The following is an 18,764-nucleotide window of genomic DNA, read 5'->3' on the forward strand; positions in this document are numbered from 1 at the left end:
AGATAACTGACTCCTTATGCAAAAAAAATCAATGTAATATGGGATTTAAAATATAGTAATATGCAATAAAAATGGATGACAAAAGTAGTAAAAAAGTCAGGAGGGGAGAAATGGATGAATACTAGTCTAAGGTTCTTATACATGAAGTGGTATAACACTGCATGAAGAAAGGCTGGTAAATATGTATACTATAAACTGTAAAGCAACCACTAAAATAGTCTTAGCTAATAAACTAGCAATGGAAATAAAATGGAATCATAAAAAATATTCAAAAAGAAGGCAAGAAAAAGGAACAAAGAACAGATGGGACAAATAGAAAACACATATCATGATGGCAGATTTAAACTCAACCATATCCATACTCGCATTTAGTGTAAAACATCTAAGTACACAAATTAAAAGGCAGAGATTATTAGACTGGATGAAAAAGTAAGACCCAATTTTAGGGTGACTACCTGAAATACACTTTAAATATAAAGAAAAAAATAAGTTAAAGGTGAAAGGATGGAAAATGATACACCATGCAACACTAATCAAAAGAAAGCTGGAGTGTTAATATCAGACAAAGTATATTTTGGAACAAAGAATACCACCAGGGACAATGAAGGCAACTTCATAATGATAAAGGCGTCAATTCATCAAGAGGACATAATACTCCTAAATGCTTATGTAACTAACCACAGAGCTTCAAATACATGAGCTAAGACTTACAGAACTGCAAGAAGAAATACACAAATCCGCAATTATCAGAGATTTCAATACCACTCTCAACAACTGATAGAACAAATAGGCAGAAATCACTAAGGGTATAGAAGATTGGAACATTATTAAACAACTAGACCTAATTAACATTTACAGAACATTCCACCCAATAGCATTCTTTTCAAGTGCACACGGACCACTTATAGATCATTTAATCCTTAATAGGTGGAAGCTATCATTATTCCCATTTACAGTTGAGTAAACACAGGTCTGAAAAAGTTTGGTAACCTTCTGAAGGTCACACAGTTAAATGTCACAGCTGGGCTTTGAACCCAGGGTATCTGACCCAGAACTCTTAATCACTAGGCTCTGTGGCCTCCCTTGAGCACCTGGAATAGCTCAGGTCTCTGGGACTTAGAATGAAATCCTTTTTAAATAAACAACAGAATGGGAGACTCAAACAGCATTCTCTAAATACTGCTTGGAAAGGAAGTACCTTCCCCCTTTCCTCTCATATTCCCACTCAGCCCAAATGGCCTGTCTGCTTCCTTTAAGTGACATGACTTATCGGTATCATAAACTCGGGTTCCACAGCCGCTGGGGCTGAAAAGAGACGACAGTTGTAGACTACAAAAAGTTGGTGGGAGCTGACTCTTTCGCAGGCTGCGTCCCCGTTGGGTGGGCGGTCTAATATACATCCAAACAGAGATCAGGATGCCTGTTTGCCCCTCTTTAAATGCTGGGATCTGGACAACAACTCCTTTTCCAGGAAGGAAATGCGTTTTTATTCAAATGACACGTAGAATCCTTAGTTCATGGTAGACTTTCTTTGCTTATCCTCTTATCTCTGTTATTCGTACTGTAATGTATATAGCAATCACAACACGGAAAAACGTTGGCCTCTCTTCCAGGGTGAGGGTTCCTTCTTGACTGGCAAGAAAATGCCATAGAGGGGAGCACCTTTCTAATGGATCTTTGGCTGAGACCTGAGACATGACTGTTCCGGGGGAGGAAATTTGAAACGGGGATATTATTCTGCCTTACTATGCTGCGTGTAGGATTCAAATTGCTCAGTAAATGTGAATCTTCGTAATACAATTAAACAATCAATTTTCTCTTTGTATGAATGAAATGTCTCACTCTTTCCCCACACCTCTCCCGCCCCTCCTCCTTGTCCTTTCTACGGGGCTTCCATCCTGTATTCACATTCCCCCCTACAATTAATTAGTGGCTACCCAGTTCTTGTCTCTCATTTCCCTCAGCAGCCCCTTTCCTCTTCCTGGGCGTCTTGCCCCTACAGCCTTCTCCTCTCTCCCTTCCCCGCAGTCCACGGTCTCTGAGGAGATCAAAGAGCCAGTGTGGCTGCCTCCCAGCTGAGAGAATTTTCCAGCTCCCCCTCCTGGCTGGGCCGAGTTGTGGGCTGAGAGGTAGGAGGCCGGGCTGGGGCGTCTTGACTTCTGTGGGGAATTAGGAAAGAGGTGTCCGAAGCTGCATTGTACACGATAGAAAAACAAAATTCCCTTTGTGCTAGTGTGGTGTCCCTCGGTTTGGGTCTTTGCCACACATTCTTGAAAGCCATTGTTTACACTAGGGTTTTGCAGGTTAGGAACGGTGCCGGTGGGAACCGAGCTGACAATGTAAGCGCTTCCCTGGTACTGAATTGACCATACAATCAGTTGAGGGAAAAGTCACCCTCCAGGGGGGCCTCCAGAGCAAAGGAGGGAGGACGGCAACTGGCCAATCAGGAGGCGAGGCCGAGAGAGGCTTCCCCTCGTCGCTCGTGAGCTGCAAACAGTGGAAAGTTGGGAACCTCAGTCGCTGGCCCAGGCGGAGAGCAGCGGCGGCGGCGAGGACAGCGGGACTCGGGCCGCGGCGCCGCAGGCTCAGAGTTGCCCCCGGGGCATGGACCCGGCGCGCCGCCAGCACCCTGCCACAGGCTGTCCAGGGCCCGCGGGCAGATAGCCGTCCAGGAGGAAGCCGCATCCAGACAAAAGCTGCCGCATCCCTGCCCTGCCCAGCCCCTGGAGGGATTCGAGTTTGGTGCTTGTCCCCGTCTGATTCTCAGCGCCAAACTTTTTCCTAGTTCAGAGATTCCAAGAGTCTGATGAGTTATTTTGAGAGGAAACCCCCTGCCTGTTGTTGAGGAGGACTAAGCACAGTGCTTAGGCGCTCAGGGGGAAAAGAAGTGGAAAAAAAAGGAAAATGATTTCCAGGGAAGTTGTCCATACAGTATTTCTGTTTGCTCTTCTTTATTCTTCCCTAGCTCAAGATGCGAGTCCCCAGTCAGAGATCAGAGCTGAGGAAATTCCCGAGGGGGCCTCCACGTTGGCTTTTGTGTTTGATGTGACTGGTTCTATGTATGATGATTTAGTTCAGGTGATTGAAGGGGCTTCCAAAATTTTGGAGACATCTTTGAAAAGACCTAAGAGACCTCTTTTCAACTTTGCGTTGGTGCCTTTCCATGATCCAGGTAAGGGAAATATTTATACTTTGTCTTTGCTATGTGTCATGATTACATTATTTCTTATGCTGTGAATGAAATTGTTTGTCAGGAAGTTTCAAAACCATTTAAAAAAATGTGCAGCTGAATATAGTTGTAACAAAGAATTGCTTGCTGGCGTCTGGGTTTGCTCATCGATACCTACTTAAATCTCAGCCCTGGTGGAGATGGCTTGTTTAGGGAACTTGTACAGTGGTCCTCAAACCTGGAAATGTGGAGTTATGAAAAACAAAACCAAAAATCTTGGGCAACGACATCAAAATCACTTAACTCACTTAGATTTTAGAACTAAAGCATGTTTAATTACGAAGGCAGACTTGGACACGAATTTATAGCAGCAAAGCTTTAGGGGCTAACATCCGAATTGAAAGCACAGTCTGAGGATAACTCTCATTTAAGAAGGGAAAAAACCTGTTGTGTGAGACACAAGGAAGCCTGTAAGTAGTAACTACTAGTGGAACTGAAGACATGAAAAGAAAAGAGAGAAACCAATCATTTCTTAACTGAATCTATTCATCTTTGCACCAGGGCATGATTAGATAGGTTCACAGATGGGTATAAACATTACATCCATGTCTCCTGCAGTAGAACTGCATGTAATTCGGAATGTCTGTGCTTTTTAAAAGTAGTTGAAGCGAAATAACTTCATTTTTGCCCTAAAGCCATGGGTTTCAGCGGCTCCACTGTAATATGATCCTATTTACTTTTTTCAGTTTCTCTTTAAAGTAGCACCTCTCTATGAGGCTTATAGGAGCCCCCATTGCCATAGCTGAGGGTAGCCTTGCAAGGGGAGCCCTGGGGCTGGCAGTCTAATGTCCACCTGAGTTTCATTAGCACAAGTTGCTGCCCAGTTAAATAAATAAAGCAGTGGTTTCTTAACAGCCCTCCCCCACTGTTCTCCCACACTTTTCCTGCTTTTGAAATTGTCCCTTCACGAGAAGAACTTGACACAACCTCTTCACAACGAGAGTGTGATATCGGCAATCTCGAAATCTTTCCTGTGCATTTAGCAAAGGTACATAAGTTCATATTATTGGTAGGTATTAAATGTGGCAGGTTTTTAACTATTAAACAATGGCACTGGGAGAAATTTAAAGAGAAATAGAACTCTCGGATTTTCATGCTCTTCAAATGATGAAAGCAATCTGTCCTCTTCTGGGATATGTAATATATGTATACACACATACACATACATACATCACATATATGTAATTACACATATTTGTAATTTCTACATTGGTTAAACATGAAATATTATTTATATTTAAATAAAGAATGATTATTTACTGTGTTTACTGTCTTAGTAAGACACTTCATATGTTGTGATTTTCAATGTATTAAATGTCAAGATGCCAACTGTGATGCAGTTTGAGGTTTTTGTTATTTCGGAATACCTTGAATATGTTTCTTCTATATGGATGAATCTGAAGTTAGCTAAAAAATGAAGTAAAATTTTGTTTTTTCGCTAACACCACGATTTGCTTTTCACCAAAGAACTCTTATGAAATTATATTGCTGTAAACAGAATACAAAAATTGCCCCAAGTTGTAAATGGATACTGGACTATCCTGATATTTTGAAGTGATATGAAAAATTATTGGAATGAATTGTATTGTGGTGCCCTGCTTTTCAGTTGTTACCAAATGGTGAAGTTTGTGTATTTTTGTAGTTGACTTTCCTGTAGTTTTTTTTTCCTGTAGTTTAGCAATCATGATTTAAAGTGGGGGAAACTTGACATGCTAATAACAGATGAGTGAATAAATTAGAGCTTTTCTAATTTGAGAAAATGGTTAATTTAAATTGGTTTCATAAACTTAATTATGTATATAATTAAACAGAATTATTAATTCTGTTTACATTGTGATTCAAAGTAGAGAGAAGTGGCCAAATGTTTATGTTATGTAAGGCTATTTAAAATATAATATTTTTGAAGACAAAGAGAGAAATTGAAGTTAAAACATACTGTTAACATTAGTATTCACTTTACTAGATTGTGGATAACTTTCCTCTGTGTGTGTATGTGTGTATAATTCTTAAGAGTTTTTGGCCTCTTTGTGTTTTTTTTTTTTTTAGACAGGGTCTCACTCTGTCACCCAGGCTGGAGTACAGTGGCACTATCACGGCTCACTGCAGCCTCAACCTCCTAGGCTCAAGCAGTCCTCTCACCTCAGCCTCCCAAGTAGGTGGGGCTACAGACACATGCCACCACACCTGACTATTTTATTTGCAGAGACAGGGGTTCCACTATGTTGCCCAGGGTGGTCTTGAACTCCTGGTCTCAAGTGATTCTCCTGCCTTGGCCTCCCAAAGTGCTGGGATTATAGGCATGAGCATCTTGGAATGACAGGAAAGACCTTAAATGGGAATTGGCTGTCTTAGTGAGTGACATTAGAAAAGTACATTTACTGTTCGAGTCTTAATATCATCAACTATATAAACTGAGAGAATTCTATGTGAATATCTCTAAGGTCTCTTCTAATTGTGATGGTTAATGACTCTGTTTTACATATGGTTGTTTTCATAGTCCCTAACACATATTCCTATGGTTGAGTGACACAACCAACATGGAAAGAAATCACATATGGGATTTAATATGATTATATAGTAATCTTGAATGCTTATAAGCCCTTTGACATCTATCACATTTAGCTAGATGAAATAATGGATACATTCTGGTATATATTCTATGTCTTTTGATATAAACCTTTAGATCTTTGCAGATGTTTGCTTTGGAGCCCTGCATTACAGTTTAGAGCAAGGTGTGTGTTTGCAGATGGAGTAAATTTAAAACACATGGAACACATAGGTGTAGAGGAGGCAGGATGTCTAACAAGTTGAAAATGAAATAAGACCATTCAGAATATGTGCATGTAAGAAGCACTGTGTTGAACTAGCAGCACATGTATCTAGAGTAGGCGGAGGTATCAGAGATGACCAGGGGTCATGGAAAGGCGAGCCAACCTTTTCATTTTGATGTAACTTAACTATGGTTAAGATGGATTTTCCACTTTCACAATCACAGTTAATGTATTGATTTTTAATGGTTTTGTTGAGATGTAATCCCCTTACCATACAATTCATCCACTTAAAATGTACAATTTGATGCTTTTTAGTATCTTTACAGATAGGTGCAAACATTGCGACAGTCCATTGTAGACATCTTTATTACCACAAAACCAAATCCCATATCCTTCAGCTATCAGTCCCCTGTACCCCAATCATCTTCCCCTCAGTCCTGACCAGCCACTAATCTATTTTTTTGCTTCCATAGATTTTTCTGTTCTGGACTTTTATACAAGTAGAATCATATTCTATGAGGTCTTTTATGACTGGCTTCTTTCACTTTAGCATAACATTTTCAACATTCATCCATGTTGTAGCATGTATTAGCACTTCATTCCCCTTTTTATAGCCAAATAATAGTCCATTGAATGATACACCACATTTTGTTTATCTGTTAGTCCATGATGGATATTTGAGTTGTTTCCACCTTTTGAAACATTATTGTGAACAATGCTGCCATCCATATTCATGTACAAGTTTCTGTGTAGACAGTTGTTTTCATTTCTTTTTGATATATACCTGGAAGTGGAATTGCTGGGTCATAGTAACTCTATGTTTAATTGTTTGAGAAACTGCCAAGCTGTTTTCCAAAGCAGCTGTACCATTTTATATTCCCACTAGCAGTGTGTGAGGGTTCCAATTTCTTCACATCCTCCTCAGTATATTACGATTATTATTATTATTTGAAAAATACACAGGTTCTTTGTTATATCACATAGATTTATAAGGCTCTTATTACTTATAGTTAAAATAATTCAAAAAATAGAAAGTAAATTCATTCCGGAGATTATTCTCTTTATGTAGCATGCAACTTCTTTTTTTCTTCCAACTTTCATTTTAGGTTCAGGGGCCACATGTGCAGACTTGTTACATGGGTAAATTGTGTGCCACTGGGGTTTGGTGTACAAATGATTTCATCATCTAGGTAGTGAGCGTAGTACCTGATAGCTTTTCAATTCTCATCCTCCTCCTATCCTCTCATCTCAAGTAAGTTCCAGTGTCTGTCTACCTCTTTGTGTACATGTGTACTCAGTGTTTAGCCCCTACTTATAAGTGAGAACATATGGCATTTGTTTTTCTGTTCCTGCATTAATATGCTTAGGATAATGGCCTCCAGCTGTATCCATGTCACCGAAAAGGACATGATTTCACTCTTTCTTATGGCTGTGTAGTATTCCATTGGATATCTGTACCATATTTTCTTTGTCTAGTCCATCATTAATGGGCATCTAGGTTGATTCCATGTCTTTGCTAGTGCAACATGCTGTTATTGAAATTTTTGATTCTTATGTATTAATTTTTACTGTGCTTTTTACATAACACTCAAAATGTATTCCTCTCTTCCTTGAAATACAACATTGAGGAGGGCTGATCGTCTCTCTTTCACTATAGCTTCTTTTATCACTCACTCTCTTATATCCTCTCCTCTCTTTAAGGCAGGTACCAGAGACAGGAGGAGAGAGAACAGGACAGTATGTTTTAATGAGTTACTTCATAGAAAGAAAACTCTTTTTTCTTCTCTTTCACAATTATGTCTCCACTTTCTTCCGAGGATATCTTATGTGAGTCTTCATGCATGCATTCATTCATTCACTCACCTATATGTTTCAGACCTTGCTTCACATGAAAGGGAGTAAAACAGATAAAAGCTCCTACATTCATGAGCTTACATTCTATTGCAGGGGTGGGGAGTGACACAGGCAATAAAGAAAACAATTAAAATATATATGGTATCTTTGATGATGATAATTGGTATGGAGAAAATAAAAAGCAGGAAAAGGGATGGGGAGTTTGAGGTGGATTGAAGGTTTTGGGATTTTAAATACGGTCATTAGGGAAATCCTCAGTTGAAAAGTCACATTTGATCAAAGACTTGAAGGAGGTGAGAAAGGGAGAAATGAGGATATCTATGGAAAGAATGTTACAGGTGGAGAAACAATAAATGAAAAACTCTCCTGATAAGAGCATCCTGACATGTTCAGGGAACAGTGAAAAGACCAGAGTCTGGAACACAATGGGTAATAGGAAGAAGTTAGAGGGTGAAGTCAGAAATATGTTGAGTCATTTCAGGAAAGGGCTTGTAGTCCATTGTGACTTTGGCTTTTACTCTGAGTGAGATGGGTTGCCATTTTAGGGTTCTGAACATAGAAGTAACATGATCTGACTTATGCATCTACATAATCATTCTGTTGTTTGAGAATAGTCGGAACAGAGCAAGGACAGAAACAGGGAGACTAGACAAGACACTATTGTATAATTCAGACAAAACAAGATGGCATATCTTGTATGAAGTTGGTGGCTGTGGGAGGTGTGAGAAATAATTGGATTTTCTGTATATTTTGAAAATGAATCCAAAAGGATTTAATGAAGAACTGGATGTGAGGGCTTAGAAAAATAAAAAAGACAAGACAGGTTCTGAGGATTTGGCTTGAATGATGCTATGGTTTGGATGTGGTTTTTCCATGCCAAAAATTTTATGTGGAAATTTGATACCCAGTGTGTTAGTGTTGGGAGGTAGGGCCTAGTAGGAAGTGTTTAGGTAGATCCCTCATGGACAGGTTAATGTCTTCCCTTGAGGGCAAGTTCTTGCTCTTATGTGAATAGATTAGTTCCTTTTAAGAGTAAGTTGATTGGGTGGGGGGTGGGGAGGAGCTCAGTGTTTCACACCTGTAATCCCAGCACTTTGGGAGACTGAGGCAGACAGATTACTTGAGGTCAGCAGTTCAAGACCAGCCTGGCCAACATGGTGAAACCCTGTCTCCACTAAAAATACAAAAATTAGCTGGGTATGGTGGCACATGCCTGTAGTCTCAGCTCCTTGGGAGGCTGAGGCAGGAAAATTGTTTGAACCCTGGAGGCAGAGGTTACAGTGAGCTGAGATTGGACCATTGCACTTAAGCCTGGGCAATAGAACAGACTCCATCTCAAAAAAAAAAAAAAACAAGAAGAAGAAGGAGAAGGAGAAGGAGGAGAAGAAGAAGGACTGCTAGTGTTACACAGAAAGATCCATTGCACTCCAGCCTGGGCGACAGAGCAAGTCTCCATCTCAAAAAAAAAAAAAAAAGAGCAAGTTGTTTAAAAGAGTCTGGCTTCCTTGGTTTTTCTCTCTTGCTTCTTCTCTTGCCATGTGATCTCTTTGCAATGCCCCACCTCCCTTCCATCATCCACTATGAGTGGAAGCAGCATGAGGCCCTCACCAGTTGCAGCTGCCCAATTTTGAACTTTCTAGTCACCAGAATCATGAGCCCAATACACCATTTTTCTTTAAAAATTACCCAGCCTAAAGCATTCTGTTGTAACTACACTGAATGGACTAAGACAAGTGAATAGAAGTGTAGCTTGGCCTTTCACTGAGATGGAGAAGAATGAGCAAGAAGCAGGTTTGATAAAGGATGGTAGGATGAAGTTTTGATTTTTAGGTGTTAAAGTCTGAGATGCCTTTTGACACTCAAGTAGAGATAAGAAGATAGTTGGATATGTGAGATTTAAGTTCCAGGGGAGATGGCTTGGGATCCAAAGACATACATATAGATGATATTTAGGACAATTAGACTAGATGAGATCATTAAGGGGGACTGACTATAAATGAAGAAGAGAAGAGGTCTGAGAACCTAGCCCTGGGACTCCAATGTTTAGCAGTCAGATAGATGAGGGTGAATCAGCAAAGCAGCCCAAGAGATTGAACTCAGGGTAGGAGGAGAAGAGTATGTTATACTAGAAGTCAAGAAACTGTTTCAAAGAAGAACTAATTGGTCACTTAAAAGGAAGATCAAGAATTGGCTAATCAGTTTAGCAATGTGGAAGTCATTGGTGACTCAACAAGAACAGTTTCACGGAGGAGATGGGAGTGAAAGCCTGTTTGGAGAGAATTCAGAGAATGGGAAAAGAGGATTTGGAAATCTTTGTAATTATATTGCCATGTCCAACTACTGGAACAGTTGCTTTGTTCAGAGGCTAAAATTGAACTTAGTTTTGATAAACGATTCAACCAGTATTTTATGAAATACAAATAAAAATAAAAAGAACATCCAGTTTGGAATGGAAGACTTGTGTTGTTTTCCATATTCTTGTCACTTCAGCAAATCATTTAACCTTGCTCGAGTCTCTGTTTCTCCATCTAAAAAATTAGTGCATTGGTAGGTTATTATCAAAGTCCATGATTTACATCATTATAATATAGAGAAAAGTAAGCGACTATAAAGAGGTTCAAAGTAGCAAGGACTTGATTCATTGGAAGAAATATTGGCATTATATATCTTTGTATATAAAAATTTTCATTTTAATACAGTTCATCAACCTTCAATAACTTTGTATAGTTTGGCTGTACCTACACAGTGTCCAGAAAATCCTCTAGGATTTTTTTTTTGGTAAAATGATTCTCTTAGAATATTTTTCTGAGTGATAGCAAGATCATTTGAAACCATAATGAACAGAAAGATTTTTACATGGAAGATATTACACATTTGGACCTTGAAAACTTATGCACATCTATATGAACTGAACTTCAAACTGAAATGTTTTCAGTTTCAATATGTATAGGAAAAAGAACCAAAAAGCCGTTAGTCTCTGTGCCTCTCACACATCCTACAGGAAGGAAGATTTTCATGAGCAAAATGATTGGTCTGTTATGTCCAAGAGAAATTCAACTGAACAGAATGCACTAAACTTTAAGAGTTAGAGACTTTGAACAAGGGCGACTCTTATTTCTTAGGATAATAAATATTTCAACTTTGATGAGTGAGTCTTATGTCACTGGATGTCTCCTGAGGATATGTAGAGGTGTTTTGCTATGCATAACAAATACTTTCTCTTAAAGTATAGGGACCAAAGTTTGGTAAATCAGATATTTTAAATGTGTTAGGGATGTTTCCCATTTAACAGAATCCTCTGTGACTCCCAAGAAATGAAGTATTTTCCCCCCCTTGTTGATTAGTTAAGGAATAGCCTTCTACTTTATTGTTGATAAATCAGAATTTGACATTGCTTATGATTTGTTTCTGATCACACAGACAATAACCATTCTTGATGATCTTTATAATTTTGCTTAGTCATCTTTCTCCCTGACTAGACATTAAGCTCCAAAAGACTACTTGATTCACCTTACAGCCACACAATAGACACTCAAGAAATGTTTCATGAATGAATGAATGAATGAATGCTGCAGACAAAAACCGATAATTTCTCTGGGTACTTTTATCCTGCCTTTCATATCTATGATTTTACTTTTTAACTCATAAGTAGAAGAATACATTTTACAACATAATAATTTGCTAATTAGGCCTTTTTGGTGATAATGTATCTCCCATCCAAGCTTGAATATGAAATGGAAGGATAATTATGACCCAGATAATGCCTGACTGAGTCGTGGGTAGTGATTGAATGTTTCTAAAGCAGGTGATTTTGTTGGGGATTTAAATGCAGTCTGGAATGTTTCAGCTGTATGCTATAAGGCAGTCTGCCTACCTTCCAATTTTAACTGGACTGACTGAAGGAGTGTTAGAACAATTGATCTGATTTCCAAGGAGCACTGTGCAACCAGAGGACCCGTGTTGTAGGTCTTCTCACAAATCTACAGGGATTCTCAACCTTGGTTTTGTGGTTTCTGATAATCTCATGAGGAGTCTTCATCACTGGGGAGAATAGGAAAAATTAAAAAATGGACTTGTGATGCTATCCGTGTTTCCTACCTTAGTGATGTTACCGTGGTTAAGTAAAACATTATATGTGAAAGTCATTTAAAAGTACCATAGAACAAATGGTGTTGATGTAACTTATTTGTCTATAAATATTGAATAGGTACTGGAAGGAAGGCAATTATCAAGGAAAATAGTACAACACTTATACAGTCAGACTAAAAAAAAAATAGAAAAAGATTCTACTCGATGACTTGACTGTTAACCTATAGGCAAAGGATGATTCAAACCAGTTCAGTTATATAACTACTCTAATATATTTCCATATATTCAGTGCTTTGAGAAGCATGTATGCTTTACTATATTACCCCTTTGATCTCTAGGCTCAATTGGAGCCTCATAATTGGAAAACCAGCAAGAGAATCTAAAAAGTCAAAGATAAGCCATTAGATCCATTCATTCATTCAGTTATTTGGTCTGTCAATTACAGACTTCTTACCATTTGTCAGGGACTATGCTAGATGCTCTTGATTCAAGTCTATGAAAAATAGGGCAAGATAAATTACAATATACAATACTATACTACCTTTTTTTTTGAGACGGAGTCTCGCTCTGCCGCCCAGGCTGGAGTGCAGTGGCCGGATCTCAGCTCACTGCAAGCTCCGCCTCCTGGGTTTGCGCCATTCTCCTGCCTCAGCCTCCCAAGTAGCTGGGACTACAGGCACCTGCCTCGTCGCCCGGTTAGTTTTTGTATTTTTTAGTAGAGACGGGGTTTCACCGTATTAGCCAGGATGGTCTCGATCTCCTGACCTCGTGATCCGCCCGTCTCGGCCTCCCAAAGTGCTGGGATTACAGGCTTGAGCCACCGACCCCGGCACTGTGCTACCTTTTATAGCAGTAGGAAGCATAGGGTGCTGTGCAGACCCAGTGCAGTGCACCTGATCCTGAATTAAGATGGTGGTGGTCAGCAAAGGTTTTCTGGAAGAGTTGTGGCCTGGACTGAAATCTGAAGAAAGTACATGAATAAAAGCAGTTTAATCAAGCATTGAGGAGTTTGGATTTCATCCTGAAAGCTATCAGGAGCCTGGAAGGATTATAAGTAAGGAGTGACATGATTGGGTTTTTATTTTAGATCTCTATCTCCTGGATGGATTGGAACAAGGGAATCCTGAGAGCTGGGAGATGAAATGTGAGGCCATCACAGTTCAGGGGGAAACATTGAGGGGACTTGGGTGTAGAGATAAGGGGATAGATTTCTTAGCTATTAAGAATGTCCAAGGGACTGGACATGGTCCTAAGAATGTAAAAAAAAAAGAAATATAATTGCCTTTTGGAGGTTAAAATTTGAAATTAGCATATGATGGAAGAGAAAAGATAGGCAAAGTTAGCTTTCAGACATAACATTACTCCCAGGCCAGTAAGTGCTGATAGCAAGCTCCTTATACATTAACTTATCCAAGATAAAATGTCAACCTAAAGTTTAGGGAATCGGCAATGAAAAAGAGAGTCACAGAAACAGACTTAAGCAGTGTACAGCCAAGTTCTAACTAGGGTTCAGGATGTTAGTTCATTCTATACTTGAATAACCAGCCCACGCATCAACAGTCTTCCTAACTGTGGTGATAGACTGTTTATCCTTATAAATATGTAATGATGTCATTACATATTTGGATCATAATATTAACTCTCCTTTTTCTAGTTGAATGCTCACCAAAGAGCCTCCTGCAAACGTAACCTCATGCACTTTCCTTATGGGGAGAGAAGGCTGTAGTCAGACTGGCACATACATCAGGTTCACCAGGCAGTTATATTTCTCATTGTTAACTCATATTTTGGCACACTAGTCATATCCATCAGTCTCTTTTGTTTAAAATATTCTGACAGTGTCAAGTTCAAGTTTCTGAATTTGCAAGTCCAAGAGCCAGTCCTTGATCAATGATGGTGAATTTATCAAAGTCTCTCTGTGTGGATCTGTTTGGGTGGCCTGTCTCTCTCCAGGTATCACTCCTCAGCATTTCCAGCTGTCAGTGTTAGTATGACTAGTGCCAAGTAGCTGTTCTGTCCACTTGAAACTTACATAGATGACAACTGAAGCCATCGGAATAAATGAGATCATCCTAGGAGAGAGTGCAGACTGAGAAAAGGAAGGAGACAGGATAGAACTTAGAGAACACAGTCATTTAAAAGAAGACAGAAAAAGAGAAGTTCATTATGGACTCTGGAAAAGGGAGTCCAGGAAGATAGGGAGAAAAACAGGAATGAGTAGTGTTTGGAAATCTAAAATGTTGTTAGTTCTAAGCAGGAGAAGTTGTCAACTCTGTGCATTTATAGAGTTACTGAAAATAAAGGGTAAACAATATGGAGCTAATTAGGACAGTTTTACTGGAGTTGTGGAGCTTCCATAGAAGACTAAAATGATGAGTTAAGAAAATGGAGTTGGTGAGTACAGTATGTTTCTTTCATGAAAGAAAAGCATAGGCCCGGGAATCTGAGGTTTGGTTTGGAAGTCTGACTCCACCAATTACTTGCTGTGTGATCTTAAGTTCTTTGTGCTTCTGTTTCAGTAAGCCCAAGAAGACAGGGCATACTCCTGGGGCTGCCATAGCAAACTATCACAAAATGTGTGACTTAAACAGTAGAAATTTATTGTCTCACAGTTCTAGAGACTGGAAGTCCAAAATCAAGATGTTGGTAGGGTAGTGAAGGCTGTGAGAACAAATCTGTTTCATGCCTCTCCCCTAACTTCTAGTGGTTTGCTGGCAATCTTTAGCGTTCCTTGGCTTGTAGATACATCACCCTAATCTCTGCCTTTGTCTTGACATGGTGTTCTCTTTGTGTGCTGTGTCAGATTTTCCTTTTCCTTTTCCTTTTTTTTTTTTTTTGTGAGAGAGAGTCTCGCTCTGTTGCCCAGGCTACAATGCAATGGCGTGATCTCAGCTCACCGCAACTTCTGCCTCCCAGGTTCTGGTGATTCTCCCTGCCTCAGCCTCCCAAGTAGCTGGGATTACAGATGCCCGCCACTATGTCCAGCTAAGTCTTTGTATTTTTGGTAGAGGTGGGGTTTCCATGTTGGCCAGGCTTGTCTCAAAGTCCTGACCTCAGGAGATCCGCCCGCCTAGGCTTCCCAAAGTGTTGGGATTACAGGCGTGAGCCACCGCAACTGGCCAAATTTTCCTTTTCTGTGAGGACACCAGTCATATTGGATTAGCAGCCCACGATACTCCAATGTGGTCGCCTCTTAATTACATCTGCAAAGACTATTTACAAAGAAGGTCACATTCTGAGGTGCTGGAGGATAGGACTTTAACATATGAATTTTTGGAGGACATAATTCAACTCACAGCAGATCACTTAGCAATTAACATTAAAAAACCAAAAGTGTAATTCTTTTACTAGGGAAACTCTGTTCTAAAATTTCTGATCAAAATGCTTGCATTAGGGAATATCATAGACTCTAAACTCTGATCTCTTTTATTGGATAGGGACAGAGTTCTCAGTGGCAGTTATGGAGAAAGGCATTAATGTTTGAGGTGCTATTTAAGTCCTCAAAATAATTTGTATTGTTAAAAACCTGTTACTTTTTTTTTTTTTTTGTGGGGGGGACAGAGTTTTACTTCATCACCCTGGCTGGAGTGCAGTGGCATGATCTTGGCTCACTGCAACCTCCACCTCCTTGGTTCAAGCAATTCTCATGACTTAGCCTCCCAAGTAGCTGGACCTACAGGTGTACGCTACCACGCCTGGCTAATTTTTTGTGTTTTTGGTACAGACGGGGGTTTCACCATGTTGGCCAGGTTGGTCTCGAACTCCTGACCTCAAGTGATCCACCTGCCTTGGCCTCCCAAAGTGCTGGGATTATAGGCATGAGCCAACGCACCTGGCCCTGTTACTTTTAAGCATGCATTTAATAAAGTTGTATTTAATCTTTTGTTGGTGATGTTGAGATATTTAATTTTGAGATGGGGAAAATTACATGGAGCTAGGAATTCTGGGAATTATGTATGGGTTCTAAAATATTTTGACAGTGTATACTCTCAGCTTTCTTTTCTTCAAAACTTTAAACACTAAATGGAGCAATTTTTCCATTAGCACCATGTCTCTGAGAACTTCGCTTTAAGCACTGTTTTATAGCAGGTGGAAGGAATTCCTTGATGTTCTCCGGCTGTAAGGCATGCTGATTACCACCAAAAGTGCTTCAGGGTAACCTTTATGCTCTTGCCAAGTTCTGACAGGGAGAGAGTGAAGTGAGAAGCATGGGTGATGGGGAGGAGATAAATACAAGAAAGGGTACTTAAATTTTTTTTTCTTTTTTTGCAAATAGAAGGTCAAGAAAATACATTATTTCACTAAGTAATAGAGAACAAAATTTTAAAAAGATATTGTGCTATCTGGAATTTCACTTTTTAAAATTCAAAGTAAAATCTGTTATGCTTTTTGTTTAGCTCCTTATTTTCACTTCAAAGCCTTTTACTAGAGCACACAGAAAACCTCATTTCTATTGTTTTCATATTCCCCAGAGGGTCTTCCCTGCTCTTCTTAGGTGAACATGCTCACCACCTCCTTGATCAGGTCATCACACTTTTGCCTTGAAGTTTTCTCTCCAGCCACACCCTATGTTGGAATGTCCCCTATGTGTAGGACAATGTCTCACTCATAATCAAAGGAGTTTCCAAAATTTCACATCTCCCAAGGAACTTTCCTGGAATATTAGAAAAGTGTCATTCTTTTTAATATTGAGATCCCTTTCCATATTTATTGTATTTTATGGACTTAATTTGTGCCTTTGATAATATTACCCCTTCTTAATCCTTCTACATCATAATGAAAATTAACAAGGGATTTGATTTATTTTGACAAAGTAAAATTTAGTAGAGTTAGAATGGCATAGGTTTTGAGTGAATGGATTCTAATATCAAATAGACCAGCATTTGATTACTAGTAAGTTACTAACTTCTTAAAGCCTTAGTTTCCTTATCATTAAAGTGAGTATCAGTAAAGTGAGAATAACAGTCATACTTCCTTTGTAGAATTGGTATAAGGCTTAGAAGAGAAAATCCATGTAAAGCTTTTGATGCAAAACCTGACACAAACCCAAGAGTGTCCTATAAGGGAAATAACACTCGACCTCAAGAGTCAAAACACTTGAGTACTGGCTCTGTATCTGGGCAGGTAACTAGACTCTTAGAACCTCAGTTTCTTTCTGCATAAAATAAGGATAAAACCAGTTTTGTGTACTGATAAATGTTAAAACTCTGGCTCTGGAGCTTGGGGTAGGGAGAGGGCTTTATTTGTAGCATTTGCCAGTTTGTATGATGTTGTTACTCCTCCATGGCCAATTTCAAACACCAACATGAAGCCTGGATATAATTGGGAAGAGGTGTGCACAATCATCTCTCATTCACCACCTAAAATTCCCTCCACAAAGAAGGATATTTATGTTTCAGTGAGTCTGTGTACTATTTGTGAAAGGACTTAGTGTAATTGTCATTCACAAAATGTTAGTTTAATTGTGCTTGGAAAAGCCTATTACAAGGGTAGAGTTAGTGAGAGTAGAATTAGTTCTGTGATGGAGAAAGCAGATTGAGTGTTTTCTTTTTCATGATGGTTTTGGGAAGTTTCAACATCAAATACCCAGTGAGGCTAGGCAGGCAACACCAATACAGAAGTGGGACAAGGAGAAACCTACTGCCTGCTTTAATCTTCATGGGGCATCTAATAGGTACCTCACATTTATCATCAACCCTCCCCACCCTACATGTGTCTTCTCCAGTGTTCACCATCTCAATACAGGCCTCACATTTTCTTACTTATTTAGGAGAAGGCCCTTTGAGACCTCCTGTGCTCCTCTCTTTCTTTCACACCCCGCATCTGATCCCGCCACAAATTATTTTAGCTCTGCCTTCAAGATCATTTTAAATTTGACCAGTTCTCATCTCCCTCTACAGGTACTCCTCTAGCCTGAGCCACTTTAAGTGGTCTCACTGCTGTTCTCCCCAGAGCTGTCAGAAGGATCCTTTTAAAATGAAAGAAATATGCCATTATTCCCAACTTCCCTTTCTGATGTCCTTATTCACATTACTTTTAGCATATTGGCCTCTTTATTGTTTCTTACATGTCAGGCACTCTTCCTCTCCAGAGCCATTGCCCTTGCTGTTCCCTCTTTCCTCAGATCCTTGATTTGCATGACTGACACATCACTTCATATGGCTCTTGGCTAAAAGTCACCTCCTAAGGGAAGCTTTCCCTGACTACCCATCTAACATAGTTCTGCACATGAATCTGTCTTGTTAACCTGCTTTATTTTTCTTTATAGAATTTAACACTGGTTGTCTTTAAAGATGATGTGAATTGGTTCATTTAAGTTCTATCTTCCCAACTATATATAAACTCCATGAGGGCAGGAACTTAATTTTCTTTTTTTTTTTTTTTATTATACTTTAAGTTCTAGGGTACATGTGCATAACGTGCAGGTTTGTTACATATGTATACTTGTGCCATGTTGGTGTGCTGCACCCATCAACTCGTCAGCACCCATTAATTTTCATGACTGTATTTGGTAGAGCCTCATGTAAGTTTCCTGGCATACAGAAGGTACTCAATAAAGTGAGTGCCTTCTTTTATTTAAAGAAAGAATGAATTTTTTGTATTCTTTTTGTACTCAAAAAAAAAGTTCTAATCATTTTGTGTAGAGTTCTACCTATGTCCAAAAGATCAAACTTTTTATGTTGCTCAAATATTCTCTTTATCAGCTATTGCATAATTGATCTATCAGGTTTTTTAAAAAGTTATATTAAATGTTCCCATTGCGATTATGGTTTTGTTAATTTCTCTTTATAATTCCAGTCAATTTTGGGTGTAAAGGCCAT

At 39.2% G+C, this 18,764-nt stretch overlaps 1 protein-coding gene across 1 annotated transcript in view; it reads left to right on the forward strand.

Moving 5' to 3' along the window:
• Window positions 1-2,675: 2,675 nt before the first annotated feature.
• HMCN1 (hemicentin 1) overlaps window positions 2,676-18,764 on the forward strand; it is a 461,695-nt gene continuing 445,606 nt past the window's right edge. Inside the window, exon 1 of the mRNA XM_011934184.1 lies at window positions 2,676-3,172. Within this exon, the coding sequence (XP_011789574.1) occupies window positions 2,905-3,172 (268 nt within the window). The 5' untranslated portion in view covers window positions 2,676-2,904. The remainder of the gene's footprint in view (window positions 3,173-18,764) is intronic.

This window comes from Colobus angolensis, unplaced genomic scaffold (genome assembly GCF_000951035.1).
Source record: "Colobus angolensis palliatus isolate OR3802 unplaced genomic scaffold, Cang.pa_1.0 Scaffold132, whole genome shotgun sequence".
Classification (NCBI taxonomy): Eukaryota; Metazoa; Chordata; class Mammalia; order Primates; family Cercopithecidae; genus Colobus; species Colobus angolensis.